The 24,931-nt window shown below is 39.9% G+C and overlaps 1 protein-coding gene across 1 annotated transcript in view; it reads right to left on the reverse strand.

The window, feature by feature from the left end:
- fgfrl1a (fibroblast growth factor receptor like 1a) overlaps positions 1–24,248 on the reverse strand; it is a 79,475-nt gene extending 55,227 nt beyond the window's left edge. The window contains exons 1-2 of the mRNA XM_056382892.1: positions 23,714–24,248; positions 22,046–22,150 (exon numbers count right to left, since the gene is read on the reverse strand). Coding sequence (XP_056238867.1) covers positions 22,046–22,106 — 61 coding nt within the window. The 5' untranslated portion in view covers positions 22,107–22,150; positions 23,714–24,248. The remainder of the gene's footprint in view (positions 1–22,045; positions 22,151–23,713) is intronic.
- Positions 24,249–24,931: the final 683 nt, after the last annotated feature.

Raw genomic sequence — 24,931 nt, forward strand, 5'->3', positions numbered from 1 at the left:
TCATTCCCCTGAACTCTCACTACTCCCCTGCTACCTCTCTCTCTCTTGCCCTTAACCCCTCACTTCCTTTTACTACCTCCTCCTGTCCTCTCTTTCTCCCTGTCATCACTCCCATCAACCTCTCTGCCTCTCTCTGTTTTGCTCTCTTACTCCCTGCTCTCTCTTTTCTCTTTCATCACGCTCATTCACACCAACGTCTTCGTTCAGTTCCATATTTTTTCTTTCTCTCTGAAGTGATTTACTGGTCTCCTGCCTTTTTCAGATCCGCGCACACAACTTCAGCTTTCCCCAGTCTCTTCCCCAGAGGATCACAGGGGCAGGACCTCTAACTGAACCTCTCAACTTTCGACAGTTAACCTCTCCTACACTCTCCCTCATCAACCACTTTTCTTCCTTCCCTCCCTCCCTCTCTGCTTGATGAAGGGAATACAGTTTAGCAGCCTCCTTTCCTCTCTCTCCCTTCCCGTCCTCATCATGGTCCTCGACCTCCTTTTCCACGGTCCATGACCGATGTAAAGTCTTTTTTAAATCTGTCTCTAGGGGTGAAACTGAAGCGAGTAAAAGATCTATTCTTCTCTTTCATGCAACGTGTGTGTGTGTGTGGGTGTGTGTGGGTGTGTGTGTGTGTGTGCATGCGCACATGCAGGCCCTTCTGAGCATTTATGTGTTGCTGAATGTTAGTGTTAGAAAAAATGCTACACATACTGTATATAGTCAAATTGCACTAATTACGTGTCTCTGTGTGCTTGAGCATCTTTGTCTGTTTATCTGTTGGGTTGCCTGCATCTTTGTATTTGTGTGTGTGTGTGTGTGTGTGTGTGTGTGTGTGTGTGTGTGTGTGTGTGTGTGGGAGCAGAGAAAATTGCAGTGTTTAGTCCAATTGGGGCTTATGGCAGTCCCTTGCCTAAAACTGACTTCCCACGACAACGTAAAGCACCTTGAAGATTGTCTGTCTGATGCACACAGACATGCACACGTAGCATGCACACCCTCCGTCTCCTTCCCTTTATACAGCAGGGAGTATGTAGGCTGGTTATATGTGCATGTCTGGTATCATGCAGCCTAATGACAGGAAAATACAGCTCACGTCAGACACACACTACTCCCACAGAGGCAGAACCCTCCAGCTCTGAAGTGCACATCCCCTTGCGTGGACTGAGGGAGAAAGTCTGAAGGCCAAATAAATCAGTACAGACAGTCTGTTCTTTCAGCAGTTACACTCAAAACAACTCAAAATGAACTGCTTATATGGTCATCTAGGTTGACTTTAAGCTGTACGCAGTTCTTTTCACAGACTTCTGAGTACAAATAATATCAGCGGGATTTATGGTGCAGAGGTTTCCAGTACAGAAGGACAATGACTGATCTACAGTATAAAATACCTAAAAATAATCTACCATACAGTCTAGTACAGTGTATGTTATATACTATAGTCGTACAGTATTGTGTAAAAAATATAAATAAGTGTGTGTTTTGCAGTAAAATATAGTAAAGTGCACTCTTCTTTAGAGTAAAGCATCAAGGTGTTAACCTCGGAAACAATAGTTTGACAAATGAGTGTAACTCAAGGTCCACTTACTAGTTTTTACAGCGACCTCTGATTTAACCAGTTAATTAAAACATTATTAAAAGGGCTTAATTTATGTGCCAACATTGAGACAAAGTCCTTAAAAGTCATACTGTGGTCCAGTCTAGCTCTGTGTCATCCAGTTCAGTGTAGTCTAGACCAGACTAGCGTATTAATGCCTGGCTTGGCTCAGTCTGGACTAGTCAAGACTGAAGAGGTCTTATACTGCCCAATATAGTCCAGTCTATCCAGTTGGCACTTGTCTAGTCTGTACATTTTAGTTCAGTAAGGTCTGGTCTAACCTTTGTCTGGTTCTAGCAATAGTAAAGCAGGTCTAGTAGATCCTCTTGGCTTTGTCTCATACTCTCAGACCTGGCCTATAAATACTACTCTCACACCTTTGCATTTTCACACGCTAACATTAGCAGATATAACCCTGTAGAGTTTTGTGTCAACTCACAGTTTTACTGTGTTTTCTTTGGTTGTCTATTCTGCATTCTTCTTTCAAACTCAAAAACCACTGGCAGCCAATGTCTGAGCATGGTGGCGTTTTTTAAAATCAGACTCACTAATGCCTTCCACAGACATTTCCAGGAGTGAAATTTTCTTAGATGAAAAAATAAAATAAAATTAGGCCACTGTTGGCTAACAATGGAGGATTGGTAATGTACTTTACATTAGAGGGAGAACACCTACCCTCCATCATAAGGACACACATGACATTTCTTGAAATCAGTTGAAAAATAGTTTCAGCATCCAAATATTTCCAATTTTGTAATTGCTGGGAAAACACCTACTAAATTGGTCAATTTTTGTGTTGCATAGTGTGACAGCCGGGACTGCTCTTTATGTTTTAGTTTTGCATCCAGAGTTTGTTCTATTAAGCACCTTAACGTTCCACTCGTCTCTGAGTCAGATGGTTCTGCAGAGTCCAACACAACGTTGTTGTTGGCAGGGAAGCGAGACTGGAGCTAGAGGAGAGAGCTGAGGAATGCTTTTGATGGAGAGCACTTAACAGCGGGACACAGCGTTGATGTACTGCACAAGGTAGAGGTGTGCGTGTGTGTGTGTGCGTTGAGCATGCTGAGCTATGTGTCACTCTGTGTATTTCTCGAAAGACTGGAGAATCCGTAAGACAACTGAGTCCTCAAGAGGCCATCATTATTATCTGATCAGTTATACAAGTAACATTTACCTCATTGTTTCTACATTGTGCTTTTAACTAAGCTCAGTTTATGAACTGGCTTAATGAAGGTTAATCCTCCCACAATGTGCTTCAACGAAAATTTGTGTGTGCACTGTTCCAATTACCCCAATACACGTAAGTCTCATATTTATGCAATGCTTTTGCTGAAACCCTGTAATCCCCTGCTGTTACTTTTTTGTATCTCAATTCTCTTCATAAGCCTGGATCCTGTTATCACTCTCTAAACTGACCATGACCAGTGGGATTGCTTGTTGTGAAACACTGACTTAATTAACACCCAAAAAGCTTGTGTCTTCCTCTTCCTTCTCTGTCACTGACATACACTCAAACACACGCTGAGTTACATTTCTTTGTCCTGAGGCAACAGGCAGAGTGATGGGTAAGTGCACATGAAGTTGTCTTCCTCAGGTGCGCACACATACACACACACACACACACACACACACACGCACACAAAAACATGACTACACTGACAATTTCTCACTTTGACCCAGTCACTTCCACCCCATCAATAGGTCAACTGCTGCTTGTTACTCTGTCCTGACAGTTAACACGAGGCCTGAGGCTGGGGAGGATACGCCGGCATCATTGAAAGGATACACACACGTATACACATAAAACCTAAGGCATACACTTGTGTGTGTGTGTGTGTGTGTGTGTGTGTGTGTGTGTGTGTGTGTGTGTGTGTGTGTGTGTGTGTCTCTCTCTCTCTCACACACAATCATGCAAAAAAAACACACAGCGGCCAGAAAAACTTTGAGGAATCTGCTGAGTGGTTGGTACGGCAACCTGATCCCCTAAGCGACTCACACCACCGGCTTTCTGAGAGCACACACTCAAGCACACACACAAGGTGTAAAACCTTTTTGTAACCCCCTTTTTTGATCTGTTTTATTGCACCTTTAATAGAAATGTGATTTTTTTCTCTTGCTCTTTCTTTCTTCCCTTCTCCTTTCACTCTCTCCATCTTTACCTCTCTGTCCCGCTCTTTCTGCCCCTTCCACTGCGGCCTTTCTAATAGCTGGTTATATTGTTCCACCTCCCTTTTCTTCTTGCGGCTGCACCTGTCTGCTTTTCACCAGAGAAAAACCTCTCCACAATTGGGCTTAAGAATAAGAATCAAGGCTGTTATATAGAGGAAATCTACTGAACAAGCTGCTGAGTTAGAAAAACTAAGAGGAGGAAACTTTCACTCCTCATAATAACACATCACACATGTAGACAGTGCCCTGAATGGCCCCCCAAAATTTAGAGTGTGAAAATGATATAAAATTACCACATAGTCACGCTGTTCCTTCCAAAAATAAAGAGTAGTGTTTAAATTTCATGCTAATGTGCTCTGAAACTAGCAGAGTAAGGTGCAAAATGCACCACAGACCTTTTCCTGTTGGGTTTATACTTGGCAAGAGCAATAAATTTGGTCCATTTAGGTCCTGGCCTAAAAACTAAGAAGCAATGAATCATTTTTAATGACACATCCCACCCAAATGACTACAGGAGAGAAGATTTATGAAAGCGATTAATTTATTTAACTGAGGTAAAAGGAAACTGTTTTAATGAGGGCTATTTGCCACTCACTGAAATCTCCACATTTATGCAATGTGGGAAAAAATGCATAGATTTGCTTCTAAAGAATTTATTGAGTCTTAATATCATTCTTTGCGCAAGTCATTGGTTCAGCTACATACAAGCTGAAGCTCGTTTGTGGTGAATATGGACTAAGGTTCATTTGTACAGAAATATATTTTCAGTTTTGAAAGTCAAATTCATAAACCTGTCAAGGAAGGCAACCTGCCCGCTCCAAAAATAAACACGGTAGTTTAATTTCTTAAAAGAAAGACAGAGAAAACTCTAACAGTGGAAAATGGAAATGAGGCTTTTGAGGAAACTGAGACAGAGAACATAAAGTTCTACAAACCACCAAGAACCTGAGGGCGGCTTGAACCTAGAACATTCTTTTAAAGCTTATAAAAGGCTTTACAAAAACCACATCATGCACAGTATGCACTTGTGTGAGTATAGAAACAATTTGGGGCCATTATATAAAAGCAGATTAAGGAAAGTGATGAAAGTACAGTAAGGAAAGAAAAACTAATTTCATGCGTGAAAGATATTAGAAAGACACACACACACACACACACACACACACACACACACACACACACACACACACACACCTTGGCAGACAGTTCAGGAATGGAGTCAAGAAGGTTTAAAGAGAAGGAATTAACCCACAAAAACAACTACCTGTTAACATTTGAGGATTTAAAGGTAAACTGCAGGCTGGATAAGGAACTGATATTCTAATACTACCTCAAATAAAAACATACTGTATGTACTTTGTTTTCTATAACCTTGTATTACACTTACAACTTGTGAGACAAAAAGAAAAAAGGAAAAACAGATTGACAGTGCTACAAACATCCTCAACGGTCCATTAACATCTGGCAGTTATGACTTGTTTAAAACTGATCTGCTGGTTACACATGAACGAAGGCACAATATGTTACTGCTTTCTTTCATGAACAGAGACAGAGGGGAAATTAGATTTTACACTGTTTGACAGTGAGCATGTTAAAATGCCACACCTGTCTCCCGTGCTGACAGTGTCTCCAAAGCATCCATGTGACCTGATGAGGTTTGCTTTATATTATGGATCAAGTTATTTCTACACTTTTTGTGTCTCAACTCGCTGAACCATACAGCATATGGTACGTATGTATAGAAATAAAGAGACTGCCTGATTACTATGTTTTTTTGACTGAAGAGGGAATTGCTTTTGCAAGCTTCTGTGGACATGTTTGGAAAAAATAAGGGATATGGGATTAAAGCATCCAGGGAAATTTAGACAATAACCTTATAGATCCTAAAGCAACAGGGCAAAAAAAGGTGGAGAAAAAGTGAATGGAGAATGGAAAGGTGAGCATGAAAAAGACTGAATACATGGGGCAAGGAGGCCAGCTGGGGCTGAAAGTAGGTCAAAGGCCTTAAGTACTATTCCAGTTCAGTGTGTGTATTTGTATAAATGTGTGTGTGTGTGTGTGTGTGTGTGTGTGTGTGTGTGTGTATGTGTGTGTGTGCATGTGTATGTACATCATTCCTGCTTGGTCTGTATGGAGGCTGGAGACTGGGTTACATTTTAAGGCAAAATAAGACCTGAGACAGACAGGGAGCAGACATCCTGATCCTGAGCCACTTACCAAGAAGTATAACAGATAACAGTACAAAGCGTACCGGCTTCTTTTATTTTTTTTTTCAATAAATGTAACATCCATTCATAAACTGCCAGTCAAAAATGAAGAACTTTGCAGGTTTCAGACAGCAAATTTTAAGGCGCTTTAGTGCGACAGAGAATCGGAGAACGGTATAAAAGAAATGCGAAACTCAGCTATTTCTTGCTTTTTGTATTTTATATACGTCTTTGATGTGATACTGTACTGTTCTGTCGGCTGCATATTGTATATAAGGTGACTGCAGCTGTGTGTAGCACTATTGCCCTCAGGGACGATAGAGAATATCTTCTCTTATCTTAAGACAAATTACACCAGGAAACTGGTGAAGGACATGTCTGATTCTGTCTGGGAGAGCAGATTCAAGTTTTGCATTAAAGGTCAAACTGTTAAATACTTACAAGGACACATGAGTGAAAGAGCAACATTTTTACACACAGAGAGAATTTAGACATGGGTAAATAGCTTCACCCTTTCACTCTAGCCAACCTTCACCAGTGACTTCTAACACAAGCTGGAAAGACTCACAGCAGGTGTTGTTACATGTCTGGGGGAGTCCGGGGTCGGGGTCAATTTACTTCAGTATTCAGTCACTGTCAGGTTATAGTCACCAGCAGTGGACACGACACGACATTTACATTTAACTGTAGTATACTGACCTCAACAAAATGCCCATCATAAATCATTATCTGCATCTTGTATGGTAAATATATTGTGTGTGTGTTTGCAGAGAGCATTGCGCCTTATAGATAAGGTAAGACAGTTGGTGCAAGATAAATAGTTCACACTCTTGAATGTGTGTATGAATGAATGTATGTATGTGTGTGTGTGTGTGTGTGTGTGTGTGTGAGAAGCAAACCGGTGTCCTCGACCTAACTTTTATCAGTATTCTGGAGGCAGACACTGTTACTCATTAACAGCAGTGAAAACACACACACACACACACACACACACACACACACACACACACACACACACACACACACACACACACACACACACACACACACACACACACACACACACACACAGTCCTACCTCAACAACAGTGGACTGTCGGATTACACAAAAGTAGACCACTATTTCAACTCCTTTCGAAAAAAAGAGATATTCAAAGTTTTATCATAATATAAGCGGCAAAATTCTTTTGTAAATTAATTAAAAAAATTGTCATGAAGGGACTTGCAGCCCTGTGCGATGTCTACCTATCAGACCGGTGACCTTCATGGTCTCTCTCCATGGTGTTTGTGTGGTGATCACAGACTGGGACATGATGCATATAAAGCTTTTCTTGATGTCTTTTAAAAACCGATCATTTAATGATATTGTTAAATGCATTAGCACTAGTGGCCAAAAGGAACAACTGAGCATGTAATTCATAACGACAGTGTATATTACCTGCTGTTAATGAAGTAGGTTAATATAGTAGTGGCTAGTTTAGGACACAGACACACACTCACACACAGTCACAGTACCACCACCTGCTGTGGTGCCCTTTAGTGATAAAGAGGTGAATATTTGCTGTGAGCGAGTCGTTCATATTGACATAACACAAGGAGACGAGAGAGACAGACTGATTTTATAAGCACCTGAATAGATGTAGTTGACTTCCTGGCAGTTAAATAACTGCAGATAAAATATAAATGGGCTTTAGTTAATTAGGAAGGCCAAAACATCATGCACAGAGACTTATGTGTGTTTTATTACATCTGATTTCATTATTTCATTATTGATTATTTGATTTTTTTCAGGGCGTCGGTTACTTTGAGTGTTTCAGTTAAGCTAAAGCAATTGTTCCAACAGCTTTTCAATGACTACATTTCAGTGTGAGGTTAAGACCCATTTTGTTCAAAGGTGGTTTTATGTAATCTAGATGTACTTTACTTTTTAGCCAAATTTTGTCCAAGTTTCAAGCCAGAAATATGGCATATTTTGACCTGCATCTCACCAAATCAATACTTATTGTGTCATCAGTTAAATAAACATGGCTTCTATCTCTCTAGTTTTTAATCTCGTCAATAATAGAGGTTTAACCTGTTGTTTTTTACAGAGTACATCCTTGGTAACAGTAACAGGTACACTTTTGTCTCGACATTATGTGAATATTTTATAGACCAACACAAAGTGCCTCATAGTTAGAAAAAAAGACGATAAAAGAATTTGACAAAATAATTATAACTAACACAAGCAGGAAGAAATAAGGACTTAATTTCAAAAGAATAAAAACAGAACCTAAGGACATGCTACACACTCAAGCTACACAATCCAGTCTTCCGTCTTTCCTCACCCTCCTTCTTCCTCATGTATTTCCTCCTTTTCTCCCTCAAATTTCCTCCTGCTCCTCCACCTGTGTGTTTTCTGGTTCATTGGGTGGGGAGTTAGACATTCCAAGCATGCACATAACACACGCACACACACGCACACACACATGCGCACACACACACACGCGCGCACACACACACACACACACACACACACACAACACACACACACACACACACACACACACACACACACACACACACACACACACACACACACGCCCCCCCCACATTCCACACCAATCCTCAGCCGTAACTAAGTCCATTTGTTCAGCTCAGGTCACTGTCTCATCTTAACCTACTGTGTGTGTGAGAGAGAGGGGATTAGGGGTGTGTGTGTGTGTGTGTGTGTGTGTGTGTGTGTGTGTGTGTGTGTGTGTGTGTGTGTGTGTATGAGACCGCTTGTGCTTAACCTTACCTCTTTTTTTTTGACTGACATTCAAATGTCTCTCAAAACCATAAAAGAGGGGGAGAAAAATAGAAAATGAAGATTCAACAGTCCTACTGATGTCTCACACAAACCTGAAATCTGTAACCTTTAACCTTTAAAATACATACACCTCCCAGCTAACAAGGGACTGAACCTGTACATTTACAGCATATACATCACAAGAGTCTAAGCAGTGTTTATGGCAAGTGAGGGTAGGTGAGGGTGGGGGCCATGACAGGCTATGACGATTGAGATTTACATTTACAGTAGAACTTGCTCCCCTGTGATCACGTTTGAAGAATGAAAGCTGAGGGGTTGCATCTATAAACCACACTTGACAACATGTGATAAGCTGTACTAACATGAGGATTTTACAAGTTGAATTTAACAGATTTCCCTGTTATCAAATCTTTTTATGGCCCTACTGGAGCACTGAAATGTATGAGTGATGGCTTTAATATCATGCATGAGGATTTACACACAGATAAGAAATTGTCCTGCTCCCCATTCATCACGGTAAGAAGCAAAAATATTCACCGTTCGAATCATTCCTTTCACAAAACTAAATATGTGTGTGTGTCCTGATACATACAGTATTTCCCATGATGCACAGAGCAAGTCAGGAACAGAGCCTGAGAAGTGTTGATTGAAACAAACACACACACAGACAATTCCTTAATTCTGCCTGAAATGAATCAGTCATCATGTCACTTGTAGCTGTCAGTATGGACTAATCTCTGCTGGGTCTGCCTCCCTCATGTTTTCCTCATCTCTTGTTCTTGTTTTCCTCTCATCATTCTGCATATATATATGTGAGCGTGCATGTCATAATTACAGGGGGGAACGAGAAAAAAACAAACAAAATAAAACCAACACAGAACCCATGACATTACAATCCTTTTTTCTATCTGCCTAAACCAGTAGCATATGATTTAAATTGCTCTAGCTAACAAGTGGTGGAAAAGTATTTAGATCCATTAAGATCCTGAGTAAAAGTTTCATGTACAAGCAACAGTAGGAGAAGCAGTGGTAATACAGCATTGTAATAGTACTCATTCAAAGTTGTATTTCTTGCATACTCACACAGGTGTTAATTGTCCCAAACTAAAATGACAACAAAACAAACAGGAGACTGTGGGCGATGCCAAACGTGTTCAGTCTGTGTTTGCTCACACAGTCCTGAATAGAGGTCTAATCACATCAAGTGAAAACACCTGCGCAGGTGAGCCATGGGCATGTAGGGGCTTAAAGTATCACAAGTCAAAGTACTCCTGCAGAACAGGAGGTTTAACAGGGTTTTATTGGTATTAATGCCGCAACGAAATATTAGTTTTATTACCGAGTATTCTGTTCATTATTTTTCTCGATTAATCGATTTGTTGCTTGGTCAATAAAATGTCAGCAAATTGTCAAAAATGTCCATCCCAATTTCCTAAAGCTCAAGGAAACACATTCTAATGTCTTGATTTGTCCAGTAGATAGTAAAGAAACCCAAATATATTGGGTTTACTGCCACAGAAGACCACCAGAACCAGGAAATATTCACATTTGAGAAGCTGAAAACAGAATTGACAACTTATATTTTTATAAACCCACTGGATTATCTGAAAAATGCAGTTACAAAGCTGAATACTTAAACTCCTGATATGTTGACATTTTGGAGATACATGGATTTCCCTGGACAGTAACGCTAATGGTGGTAATACTCACATACACTTCTGAACTTCAGAGTTGTAATTAAGTACAAAACTTAAGAACTTAAGTGTTACTTTCTACCACTGCGAGCTACATACAGTTGCCAGAGTAAACCAACCTTTTTTTCTCTCTCAACTAAAATTTACCACATGTAACCCAATGTGGTTAAAGCTGCACACCTACAGTCCTAAACCTCCACTCCACCACTGATCTGAGAGCTTTCCTTTCCCCCACCTTCTCCCTTTTCCACAATGTCCCACTGACGCCCCTAAAGCTCCGCCAACATAACAGTTAAATCCCCGAAAGCAGCCCATAAGTACCTTTGTTAATTACATGTGGAAGAATAGGCCTGTTGTGTCCCGGTGTGATAATGGTGCCAGCACAACAGAGGGATTACCTCCGGATAATACGTACGCTGAGCTGACCAGTGTGATGAAGGGCCATGTAGTGGGAAATAATTAACACAGCTAACTGGTCTGCAGGCCTTTCAGCGAGACGTCAGCACTGTGCGGTTTCTGGCAGGGGATTAATGTCCTGGGTTATTTCACTGCAGCTGTAACCAATATCTGGTTTGTAATTGTTTTTGTAATTTTTTACAGATCTGTTCAATGTTTTGCCTGTTACTTTGGGAAAAATGCAAGAAATGCCAGTCATGCCATTCCCTGCTGTTTTTCAAATTATTAACAATAATCAACACAGGACGCACTGTCTACTTTGGCTGCATGTAAAGTCCTGAAATACTTGTACCACATTGTGTCAGTACACGCTGTCTCAGTCTCAGGGATATGAACTGGTGGTTTACTGTAGAACTGTAGCTCATTGTAGACATTTTTTCACATTAAAAGGAATTTCAAAGTCAAGTCAATGTTATCCATATCGCCTAAACTCACAGAAGTGCTTTACAGTCTGTACAGCATACAGCACTCTGTCCTCAGACTGTTGATTCGGATGAGTAAGTACTCCCAAAACAAACCCTTTAAAGGGCAAAGAAGGAAGATACCTCAGAAAGAGCAACACAGAAGGGATCCTTCTTCCCAGGATGGACAGACCAGCAATAGATGTACAAAACCACAAAAAAAGCTTTTTTAAGGGTGAGGTAACTTATTTCAAAACTAGGTTCACTACATTTAAGGCCAAATTCACTATCTGCAAAGTCCAGTTTCTAAGATTTAAAGCCAAGTGCACAAGGTCCAGATATAGTGGATTTGAATCAACCTACAACTTTAATCAAAACTTACTGCTTTTACAGAGAAAAATCTACAAATTGAAAGCCAAGACACAAATGTAAAACCAGATTCACAGTACTTCAAGTGAAATTCACTTCATGTAAATGTAAATAAACAAACTATAAAGACAGATTAAAAGGCGGCAGTATACTCAATCAGAGGTCAAATAGCTTCAAAGTTAATGCAAATCTTTGACATTTTGAACTGATATCGTACTAATTTTGATCATGAAAATAAATATTCAGTAAATACCAGATGATAAAAATGTATTTCTTTGTCCCCACCAGTGTGTATGTCCCCACCAAAGTTCCCATCTTGCTGAACCCACCCCCACGTCTCTCACACTCCTCTCACATTCCCGCTGCAGTATGGATTCCACATTGACAGCTGGCACTGGGGAAAAGGACGAGCGAGTTTGACTCTCCTCATGTGTGGTGGTTTTCAACTTTGTGCCATGTTTTAGTTTCAGTGTTTTTAGCCTTCATGCAAGAGATGCCACAACAAGGGAAACCAGGTCAAAACAGTTTCTTCACCCACTGTGATCATCTAAATAAAGTCTCAGATTTTTAGTGCATTTCCTGCTTTAGTAGAAAAAAACAGATTGTGGAAAAAACAGGAAAGAGACATGATATTGTGAAAATCTTGGAATATACCTTGTGAATCCCGTATTGTAAATCTAATAATGTAAACTTATATATGCAAAACTTGTATATGGTCATGATATGTATTCATGAGATCAGGTAAAGCTTGTATTTGTTTTTTTCAAGAAAAATGTATGTATGTTTAAATAAAGATATATAAGAGCTCAACAGAACAAGCAAATTATGTCATAGGTAAAAGCTACAGCAACAGCTTACAAAAGTAATGCCTAAAGCTGTCTGCCTTAACATCCTGCCCCTGATCAGCCTCCACTTCCTGGGGTTGAAGGTCATCTGAATGTCTAATAAACAACCAACAAGAAGAGAGTGTGGCTCGCTGTCCATAACATGTCAATCACATTGGCGGTATTTTGGGGTTTAAGGTAGTCTTGTGTTTCTGTCATTCTGCCTATCACAGTCATTAACACACACACACACACACACACACAAAAACACACAGCTGCCCTGAGTGCTGCATCACCCCTCCGCCCTCCCCCACCAGACCCAATCTGACAGGCTGAAGCCCAAAGAAAACAAGGGTCTGTGTCTCCTGTCCCTGCGATCACCTTTCAACATCTCATTTGTAACGCCATCAGGAATAACAGCTGGAGACTGTGTGTATGTGTGTGTGTGTGTGCATGTATGCGTGTGTGTGTGTGTGTGTGTGTGTGTGTGTGTGTGTGTGTGTGTGTGTGGTAGGTGGGGGTTAAAAAGGAGATGGGAAGGGTCTGGTTGAAGGGTAGACAAGAGAGAGAGAGAAACCAGCAGAGACAAAGAAAGTGGCAGAGGAATTAAAATGTCAGAGAGCGAGATAGAGAGTGACAAAGAGAACAGACAGATCAGACAGAGGGTGAGATGTAGAGGCAGTGGGGTACAGACAAATAGGTGACTGACACTCATACAGACCTCCCTGTAGACAGTTTTACCATTACCTTTAAAAGAAAATAGCTCCTGATGAGAACCACTGACTGCAAAGTCTTTTGATTAAGTAACCTGAAAGAATGTTTCTGGAAAGACATGTTCCTAGTTTTTGCGTAAATTTTCAATATTTGGTAAAGGGAACCAATCTATCTGCTTGGTTAGAAACCACCCAGCTTAAGGGGGAAATGTGTATTTTTTACACACACTGTTTTGTGTGTGTGTTCTTTATTTAGAAATCTGACCAGGCAGATTAAGGTAACCTCTAATGTCTGAGCAAAATCTGTCTGGAAACACTATAATAGAGCCAATAAAGTCAAAATCTCTAATAATAGTTTGAATTAATCAGTTTTTGTGTGGTAAAACTGTTTCTGACATACGTGCAAATCAAGTTATTGAACTGACACAGAGTGAGAGCCTGAGGGGAGATAAAGGAGTGAAAGCAGAGTGTGTGTTGTCCTGTGGGGTTCCTGGTGTGTTATTGCAGTCTCCTCTGGTGCTGGCATGTGCTTTCTCTGACCCTACCTTACACACACAAACACACACACACACACACACACACACACACACACACACACACACACACCACACACACACTGTCCCTGAGCCCTCCCTGATCCACTGGCTGCCCTTTGACCTGCAGTGCTGTAGCGCTGACCAAACATACCCCAACCCCACTGAGACCACAATACAGCACTGTGGCGCCACGACCCACACAATACTGCACTGTGTAAAAGAGACACAGAAGCTGGGAAAGAAAGAGTAAAAGAAAGAACATACGTATACGGTCCTATTCAAAAAAGCATCTCAATTACCTGAGACAACAGATGTCTACAAATACGACTGCAATGCCAGATGTCCCATCTTAGCTAAAATGCAACAATTCTACAACTAGAGGAAAAATATTTTGTGTACTACAAAATGACAAGAAAGCATGAGAGACAACACACACAGACATGTTGTGTGTGCTGGTGTGGAGGGATGCTAGACATTCGGAAGAAAGAAATGAGAAATGGATGAATAAGAAATATTTACATCTTTAAAAGAGGAATCTCAGATGTTTCTCCTCTGCTCCCATCATACCTTTCTACCCTCTGGCTGACAGTAACTTAAGTATACCCCTGCAATTATGCGCTCATGCACTCACAGTCTCCGTATATACTGTACTTTGTCTATGTATGTATGTATGCATATATGCTGTGTTTGCAGTCCTGTTCTGACAACTGTTTCCCTTATTCTGGCTCTGATTAATCTTCCTTTTTTATCAAATTGTCTCTATGTTTAGACTTCATGCCTTTAGCACCAGACTCATACTGTGTAGCCCAACATCGTTCAAACATATAAAACTTTATTTATTCTAGCGGAGGTCCCAAAATGTTCAGACATACCAATTATGTCAGGCTGAATCTGAGAGGAATATGAATAAAAAACATCAAGAGTGTTGCCATTTAAAGTCTTGAGTTGAATATTTCACTCACTGTAAACATCACATAGCTCGAAATGAAGAGTTGGACCAGGCTGATAGAGAATATGTGATACTGCCAGACAGGGTGGCATAAGATGATTTTTTCCAGTCTACTTCTGGAGAAGGAGAAAACTGTATATTATAGGGTTTTAAATCGTTGCACTTAAGCCTTTCTTTCTTTGTCCGTCACAATTTCTCTCCACAAAGCCTTCTTCTACTATCTTATCTTCTCCTGTTTCTTTCTGCTGCCCCCTCTCCACAAACACACATCATGTCTTCACATCACTGCGACACACCATCAACCCCCACAGAGAACGTCCAGACAACCCCATTACTACCCAACCATTAGCAATGTCAAAGCAAACATTGACTTTATCTAAATGTGGGCTAATAGCCTTTAACATTAACAGGCCCTGTAAAACAACAGAGGTTGCAAAAGTGGGGTGTGGGGGCCAGCCCTTAATGTCTCCAGTCAGTTCCCTGCAAATGAGCTCATGTCAATCCTGGTTAAATATTACAGAGCACAAAATACAGACAATGATTATGTCATGTTATGTTTTAAAATTATTTTTAACACAACATAAAAATACATGCTGGAGACCCGGGAAAGTAAAACAGTGTGGGGAATCTTACGCTAGACTGTATGGACGAGCTTCATACAAGCTATCCCGTGTCTACAGGCATCTCTTCTAAACTTCCAGTAAAACTTAAAATGGAAGAACAAAAAATGTCTGTTTGGAAAAGTGATGAATTACACTCGCTGGCATTTGGACTTTTTTGCCAGCCACAGCTCGTCTTGTCCAAATAGCCAGCAAGCCAACATTTGGCCCTGACATTAGGATTTAACAAGAGGAACTAAGAGAGTCATTTATGCCTTTTGAAGCTTCCCTTTGTCTGCTAATCACCACGTAATCAGCAAACACACACATGCATTTAAAGTTTCTATCACTAGCAAATAAAGATTAATAAACTTTAGTGGGGGCACCTAAAATGCTTTCTAAATTTTGGGATAAGACTAAAATGACTTCATGGGTCATCTACAGCCTCTTCTATTTAACAGGCAGAAAAAACATAGGAAACCATAGAAAAGTCACTTTTCTGTGGAAAGTGTAAAAATGATGATGAAGATCCACCTGGTAATGGAAGCCTTGATCCAGATCCTACTGCAAACACTGAGGCTGGCAGCCAGATGACCACCACCTCCACCAGCAGGCCATATAACGCTTATCAGCATGTCAAATGGTATTTACGATAGTTAGCTGTGACTTAGGACGCATAGCATGCTTAAACAACAGCAGCAGTGTGGAGGAGATTTATTGATGTGAATCTATGAGTGTGTCTGTTTACAATGAGGCATCTGTTTGAAGCATCTGTCTGTGGTATGCGGTTGTTTACTCTTTGAGGAATCAAGACGCTCTCCTCCTCGTCCATCTCCCTTCTCTATTCTTCACACACAGAGACCACCACCACTACAACCAAAATATGTTTTAGTACTACTATTATTGGTGTAGTAACATGGTTAATCAATGTTACTTCCCTTAAGAACACCATGTGTGGGACAACACACAACAATATGGAGGCAGTTTAAAACTAGAATTGACATGATGCATCAAAAACCCCTTTTTAATTTAATTAGTCATTTATTGGGTGACAGTGCTATTTGCTAGTATAACCAAGGCCAGGGCTTTCCACACTGACATCTTCAAATTACTTGTGTCCAACCAACAGTCCAAAACTCAAAGGTATTCAGTTTACAATTATACACAGTAGAGAAAAGCAACACATTATCTCACAATTCAACTAAACCAGAAAATGTTTGTTAAAACATACTTTTCACAAAGCCCATGAGTGGCGCACTCAGGTAAAAATACATATTTCCTTTGCTTGATATATATCTACGGATGTCTCACACTACCATCTCAGTATAAAACTGCATCCAGGAGTGCGACAGACACAGAAAAGTTGAGGCTAGAGCGGCAACTGTTAGTCGCATAATTGACTGCCAGAAAATCAATCTGAAACAATTAGTTTGATAAATCATCTAAGAAACAGTTTTTCCCGGTTCCAGCTTCTCAAATGTAAATATTGGTGGTTTTACTCTTTTGCCATGATAGTAAACTAAATATCTCAGGACTTCGGACCGGTTGGACATTTGAATACATCACTGTGGATTCTTGGAGCTTGTGACTGGAATTTGCTGATATTTTATAAACCAAGTGATTAATCAACAGAATAATCAGTACATAAGCGAACTGATGGTTTAGTTGTAGTCATATTCTTATCTGTCTGTTTGCTATGTAGCGATCTTTTACTTCTCTGAAAAGTTTCCAACTCTACTATTTATCTATTGTCCTCTTTACATAACCACAATTCTCTTTTACATATCATTGTTAGTATTGGGATGCTAATTACATTCCCACAGTAATGAGTGTGTGGGACAGGAGTAAAGTTATGTGTGTAAATCTGTGTGTGTGCCTACATGTGTTAAGTCATATTTATGGGTAGTGTCTTCTTGTTGTATACATTTCCAGCATCTGTGTTGGGGGGTGTTTACACTCCACACTGTCTCTCTGTTTTTGTCTGCAGTGACAATGCTGCCTTCGCCTCCATGTGCATCACTGTTTTGGCAGCTTCAATGCAACGAAGATGCATTTTTAATGTTTGTGGCTCTTTACACTTAGCGAGGCAACAAATGAACCCTCTCATCTCTGTCTCTCTTCCTCTCCCTTCCTTGAGATAATGGGTGGTCCATGGAGCACAATCACCCGGAAAACATTAAATTGTTTAGACAGAACAGTGCATCAGGAAACCTTGTACACAACCCACACTCATCATCTCATTTCTGGGTATATCCTTTCTTTTTTTCGATCTACTTCCAATGACAGTGGGTAGACAAGAGGCAGGAGAGAAAGATGTGAACATGCTGTAGGTCCTTTCAACACACAACATCACAGATATAAGATAAAAATTTTAAATTTCTGCTGCAGTAACTTTAATAATCTCATTATTATCATCCTCTCCGCCCTGCCCAAGTCGTTTTACTGTTCAACGTTTCACAGCTGGTTTATGTAAATATCATCCGACATGCTGATAACCATCTGACATACACGCGGCATTTCACATCACATGCACATTTAATGCTTGTGTATGTGCAGATGCATGCTCAAACACAGCCATGCACATATGAAGCAATAAACAAATGCTTGATCTGTTCAGTGCATTCAAAGTGTTTTTTTTTGGGTGTACTGTTCCTCACCTCCACCTGACTCTCAATATCATTTCTGATATACTTTCTCTAAATGCAAAATCTGCTCTTCAAAATAACTTTCCCTGTGAGGTTGTTGAATTCTGGTAGAAAATAGTCAAGAAGGAAGCTGTTACTTTTGCATTCTGCTGGGATGTGACCAAATTTTGATATTCATTATTATAATAACTGGAAAATGTACATGCAGCTGCAGTGGAAAGATTTCAACTTAATATTACATCATCTACATTTGTCAAAGAGTAAAAATCCACCACTACACAATGAAATGAACACAGGACTGCAGTATCCAGGAGCAATTGCTGAGATTTAGATGAAAAGATCCATCCCACCCTCATGCATACGGACAACATCAAACTGTTCCTTTGACAGTGTAAAAAGTATGTTAGAGTGGAACAGAATGAAATTCTACACACTTGAACCTAACTCTCTCCAGAGCAGCAGGTAGCCCAGAATGCACCGGCCAACTACAGGTCTTTGACCCGGGTATTCAGGCTCAATGCTGCTCAACCAATAGGGGAGAATGCTAATCTCTCAGCTGCTCAGTCTCATGCTCAACCACACACACACACACACACACACACACACACACACACACAGCCCAGACGCCAGTACAAACAGTGCGGTTGTGTAAGACTCTGGAGTTTATGTGATATCTGCTGTAATAAAGGCATAAATGTTGCATCTTTAGCTGCTTGTGTCTGTATCTCTGGTCTTATCTCTGTGTGTCTCTCTTTCTCTGTCTGTCTCTGCCCCGTTCTTTCTCTATGGCTACCCCTTTTACTCTCATCTGTATCTCTTCCTCTTCCACTCTCTATGTCCATCTCCTTACTTTTCTCTTCATCTCTGTGCGATACAGCCGTCCAGCCATTCCAGTGTCCCTGCTTCCAATCACAAATCAGCACTAACAGTGGAAAACAGACTTCAGTGCCACCTGATGTTCAAGTCCAAGGACATCGAGGGAAAAGTAACTTCCAGTAACAATCCTTAAAACTGTCCGGCCTTTCTTGGTGTCTATTAATTCATGTGCTGTGCTGCTGCCATTTCATTGAAGAAAACCATCATTTTAGAGCACTCATGAAGGCGCTGTTGACATAACTTCCCCGTTTTATACAATTGCTGCCTTACATCCACTGCAACTGAATGTTGCATGGAAAAGGGACTGCCGAGGCAGACAATTCTTAATGTCCTGGTGTGTCTGATGAAATTGAACTTTTATTGTTCATTGTTTATGCAGTTGCCCTGAGCAACCAACCTCCAAAGTGCATATTTATCTCAGTTACGACCAAGTCACTTATAAAAATGTTTCTCTGTGTCATTTCTTAGAGCGCAGTGGAGAATGCAACAAACCAGCCAGTGAGAGCAAGTTTCTTTACAATCATTATCTTATCAAATCTGTCAACTGCTTAATAGAATCATGTGTCAATCATATTTGTCTTACTTGTCATTACCCATTTACAGCAATATACCAAATAGATATACATTTTTTTTAACTTGGCAACATTGCTGCCACTAGTTGAATGATTGCAGTGAGCGATCCAGTGACTGGTTGAACTTCCAGTCTTATATATATTAAATACATAATCTGCCTCAGATTCGATTCATTAAATTACAATTAAAGTTTTTCCTTTCCGTGCTGCAACACTTGGCCCACACCCTGCTGAAAGGGTTCAGGCAGTTATCCAGCTTGTCCCACCTTCCTTGAAGCCATTTTCTGTGGATCTTTAGAGTAAAGAGTTTGAGTTATGCTCTTTTTTCAGTCCTTCTGATACTTTTACTACTACTTTTAGGGGATTATGCATTTCAGCTATAGTGGGTTACTGCAGACGTGTTGTTTGTACCTCTTAACTTACTTCTATAGCAAAGCTGCTCAGTGACCAAAGGTTGACCACTATAGATCACTATACTGTTCCACTGTGATGTTGCTAGTATGGCCCATCAGAAAAGCACAAGCTTTTCAGAAAAATATCAATGCAATTTGTGTCTTTTTGCACACAGTGCTAAGCCACGGGTAACCTGCAATTGTTTGGTGAGAGTTGATGAGGATGTTATCTCTGCCTGAGAAGAATCTCAGGGGAAATCAAGTGACACTGGCAATAATATACTTGCAAGCAAGTTGGACTGTATCGGTCAAGAAGTGATTTATTTTTGCTTGATCTTGGCAGCTGATATTGCTCTGACTTGGATTGTTTTATGGGAAAAATGCTGGTGTTTGAAAGACTTTGGAAAAAAATTGCATGTAAATGGCGTTGAATTGGGTTGAAACTGTTTGCAAGTTTCTGGTTTATAAAAATCTGTTGAAAATGACACTTTCTGGTATTCCATTTTTCAGATAATTCCTCTGTTCAATATCATACTGTAACCAAAGAATGCTGCAGATGAGATTCAGACAGAGTGCAGATGTCAGGCTGCATTACTCAAAACCACAAGTTCACAATTACATGGTATGAACCTCAGACAAGACCACCTAAACCAAGCATCCTGCTCTTAACACACGCACACCATACTGTAGACATGTCTTTCTACTGCCTCTTCACAGTCTTCATTAGACATGCAATACCAAAAATAAATATTTGGGTTGCTATCCACTGTCTATTTCTGACTGCTGTTAAAAATCAAGTCTTACTCTTGCTGCTATATATTACTTACGACAGGCAAATGTGGAAACAAACATTAGCGCTTCAGTTTCTAATAGGTGCACAATGGCTTTTTGTTCCCTCTGTCCTCTTCGTACTATGCTGTCCTTTTTCTCACACCACCTCCTTTAATATGTTTCCTTTCCTTGTCCATTTTTCTTCTTCTCCTATCTCCTTAGTTCTTTTTTTCCTTTCCTTACTTTATCTTCTTTCTCTTTCATCATCCATTATTACTCCAGACTTCCCTTGTCCTGTGTCCCTAATTTCCCTCCTTATCTTTCTTTCTTACTTTCTTTCTCTTCTATTCTCCCTACGCTCCCTTCGTTACCCCCACCTTCTGTCCTTCTCTGCTGCCTGCCCTTGTTCCATTGACAGACTGCAGGCGGTGGGGGGGGGGGGGGGGGGGATGCTGTGGCATTGCACAGCAAACATCCCTAATAGGCTAATCTAATCTCATCTCTTTGCGGTCTATGACCCTGTGTTTACTTTCAGCCCCGTGTCTGCACGCTGGCTCGGCCGCGCCTCGCTGAATGCAGCTTTGTTCCCGCTGAAAACTCATCATCGGTGTGATCTTGGGAATGGGCGCCAACTCTTTGACCGTCTGCCCATAATGCCTGCAGGCTGGGGATCATTCTCATCTATGTACAGCTTCTGTAGCTGTTGTTGTTTGATTTTATGTTTACCAGTTAGTGTGTCGAATGCTGAGGGTAGTGCTCTGTAGATGACCCTAATCGCTGAGCTCTGTGTGGGGCTGTTCACTTTAAATTCTGAGCTGGAATACTAAATTTTACTCTACAACCAACACAGTAGCATATTTGCAAAAATAACCAGGGGGTAAAAAAAAACCACACTACGAAAATGGCTCCCAAGGCCACCTGACAGTAACTGAATAATGAGTCAGTCAAAGTTCACAGACTATCTCAAGGGCAAAAACATTCATAATATGTTATGATAAGTTCACCCAAGGACGAGTGCCTGCAGATATTCCAAAATCTGAGCAAATGAGCCAATACAGGATAACAAAGAGCCACAACGTTTTTCAATGCACACAATTAAAGTGGTTGCAGAGAAAAAGTGGTAGAAACGACAAAAAAAGAGAAGGGGGGGAAGGCACGCAACAACTATTGTCCTCCTGTCATGATTTTTGCTTTAATGACACTGCTGTCTCTTCAGTCACACACAGTCACAGCAATGAAACCACCATGTTTCATAACCGCAGTACTCTGCGGAAAAAAAAAAAAAAACTCCTGCAGTTGGAGCAGCAATGTGACAGCAACATAGCAAGGATCCAACAACAGAAAATTTCACTACGATAAAATTACCCCATGTCAAATGAATCTTTGGAAGACTTTTTAGTTTGTCAGCTGCAGTGATTTACAGTATTTTACTGACGGTACTAATGACCATAACGCTGCAACTCCCTGGTTAAATCAGTGCTTCTGTTACTCACCCCTGGCAGCAGTGGACATCAGGACCATCTCCAGAAACAGACAGACCCAGAGAAGCTCCATTTTGCTCTAATTTTCGAAGAAGAAGGACGCTCAGCCTCTGTGATCTGAATGAAAAGTAAAAGAGAAAAAAAAAACAAAAAAAACATGAAGTTGCTTATTAAAGGATAACAAGTGAGACATCTGTATTTAGGAGATAATGTGTATTTTAGTGTTTTAGATTACATCTTTGTATATAAATCACAGCTTTATTGTCCATGGTCACAGAGTGTAATTTATTCCAAAAACCCACCAGCCATATTTATTAATTCACTACCTGATGGGATTTTGATTAATTGCTGCCAAAATAGCTGCTAGTGCAATTACAATATAATTTACTACCAACTGGCTGATAGCTGGTGAGTATGTGAAAACCTGCCTTGAATTTTAGAAGAGAAAAAAGTTTGACATATAATAAAATATGTGCCTGTGTTTTAAAACTTTTGTGAGGATCTTTTAAAAAAACAAAACAATGAGCTTTAACTTTAGAGGACAAGTTAGAGCTGAAAGCATTAAGTACTCACTTCCAGAATGTGTAATGTTAATCTCTTGTTTTTGGTCTAATGTGTCTGCTAAATAGAAATTCACGGGAGGCAGAGCAAAGTATCACTGCATGGACACCACTATAAATCTGTTCAAACTCTATTGAACAGCAGCAGAGATTTTCTGTAAATCAAACTATTTTCCTTACAGATTTATTCTGTCCACCTGTCCGTATGTCTCTCCTTACAGTGGTTTTAATCTTTCCGCCACATAAATTCTCCCCTGAACCTTATGAGATCTTATTTCAGTACTTCACATGCTGTATCTTTGATCAGGACCCGTCAACCTCAGTGTCTCAGTTCACCAGAACCTGCTACACACTTTAAAGCATAGGATAATTGATTTGCGATGATCAAAAGGAGATTTTCAACCTACACTAGGTTTAGTCACATTTTTACTGCACTTAAGCAGTTTACTGATGTTACTAGGATAACAGGCAATAGATAGATCTTTATTTCATAATTCCCAATATTAGACTTCATATAAAGCTGCTGAAAGTGGCTGAATATTAAAAAATAAAGAAGCCTCTTTAAACCGGTCTAAAGCCTGCAACCTCTGATTGTTTGCATTAGGATGATCCCAGACTACAGGTCTAACCTGTTTTAAGATATCACTTGTTTAAAATCAATACTTTATAATTAATGGAACAAACTTGGAGGCAATTATCATAAAGCCTGTTCTTTGTCATCCATTCAGTAAAGCACGTTAGCATCCCTTAATATGCCATATTGTTCATGTGCTGTCTATTGTTGTGGCCACTTCATAACTCTAAAGTTAATCTTGTGAGTGCTGTAACGTGTTATAACATCATACATCAATAATTCTCCTTGTGTAACAGCTTGTGTAGATTAATACCAGTGAAGATTAGAGGAACATGACACAAGTTTGAGACAAAATAAAACTTCAATACGTTATCATTGTAAAATAAAACTCAGTAGCTGAAAGAGAAATGTAATTCAGATGACGTGATAAAGAGACAAATATAAGTTCACTGTGGACTCTCTATAAAGTGCAGAAGGCACATTAGGATGTTGTGGTTGTATCATGTAAATAAAGTGTATTTTGCCAATTAATAAAGACAGACTTACTGTAAAATTCCCAGCAGTGATGAGATGTCCTCAGTCTGTTACCCGCTGGTTACCTGCACGTTTACAGTGCCGTTATCCCGAAAAAAAAACGTATTCACCTCTCTCCAATGACTTTAATGATTCCGATAACTTAATCCGTGAATCGACAATAATTTACAAAATTGAAGAGACGCTCTGTCACCGAAACGGCAGCTTGTAGTAAATGACTTTGACAAACTAAACAAAGTTGGCTGTAACTTACCGAGCGATAAATATGAGATTATGTGAAAAAAAATCGAAGATATGTAGTCTTAAGTCAAACACGTGAACACTCAAAATGCAGGCTGTAGTATTTCTGAATGACAGTCCGCATGTAAAAGCGCTTGAGGGAGAGCAGCCACACGACCGGGAAAAGAAAAAGAGAGAGAAACAAAAACTTTATCTACATTTCTCCTCAGTGTACGTAACTACGTAACTCTTCAGACAGTTAAAATGACAACCTGAACACTATATCCACATTGCCTCCAGCAGCGGTTCACTGTCCAAACTTCAGCCGCAGGGGAGAAAACAAACTCCGTCGACGGACTGTCCCAGCGCCGAACTTTCGGCCAATCAGAGAGCAGGCCAATCAGAGAGCGGACCAATCAGAGGGCAGGAACGTGCTGGACAAATTTGGAGCGGTTTAGGTTGGTGAGGAGGGGGGAATTAAAACAAATTCACTTAAATCATTTGTTAGTTAACAGAAATAATGCAGTGGGGTTAACTGTCCTCCACCACCCGCCTGAGCTAGGGGAGTTAGGTATTTCAATTTATAATAACAATAATAATAATAATAATAATAATAATTTATTACCATCATTATTATTATTATACATTGAAATACCTAACTCATAATAATACATTATTATTATTATTATTATTATTATTATTATTATTATTATTATTATCATTATTATTGTTGTTGTTGTTATTATTATTATTATTGTGGCAGTAGTAGTAGTATAGGAACAGATGGGAAATTATATATTTTTTCTTTTTTCTATTCTATTCTAAGTAGCTAATATTATGAACCAACTCTGCCACCTCATGGCAATTAGACGATATTACAGCAATATGCCTTTAAGATGTCACTCAAACACTCTACAGTAAATTTGGTTCTTGATGCATTGACAAGTAAGCTATACACATAAATAAAAATTGTTGTTCATATATAATTCACAAAAAAAAAAAACCAAAAAA

Source organism: Seriola aureovittata, chromosome 8 (genome assembly GCF_021018895.1).
Source record: "Seriola aureovittata isolate HTS-2021-v1 ecotype China chromosome 8, ASM2101889v1, whole genome shotgun sequence".
Taxonomy (NCBI): domain Eukaryota; kingdom Metazoa; phylum Chordata; class Actinopteri; order Carangiformes; family Carangidae; genus Seriola; species Seriola aureovittata.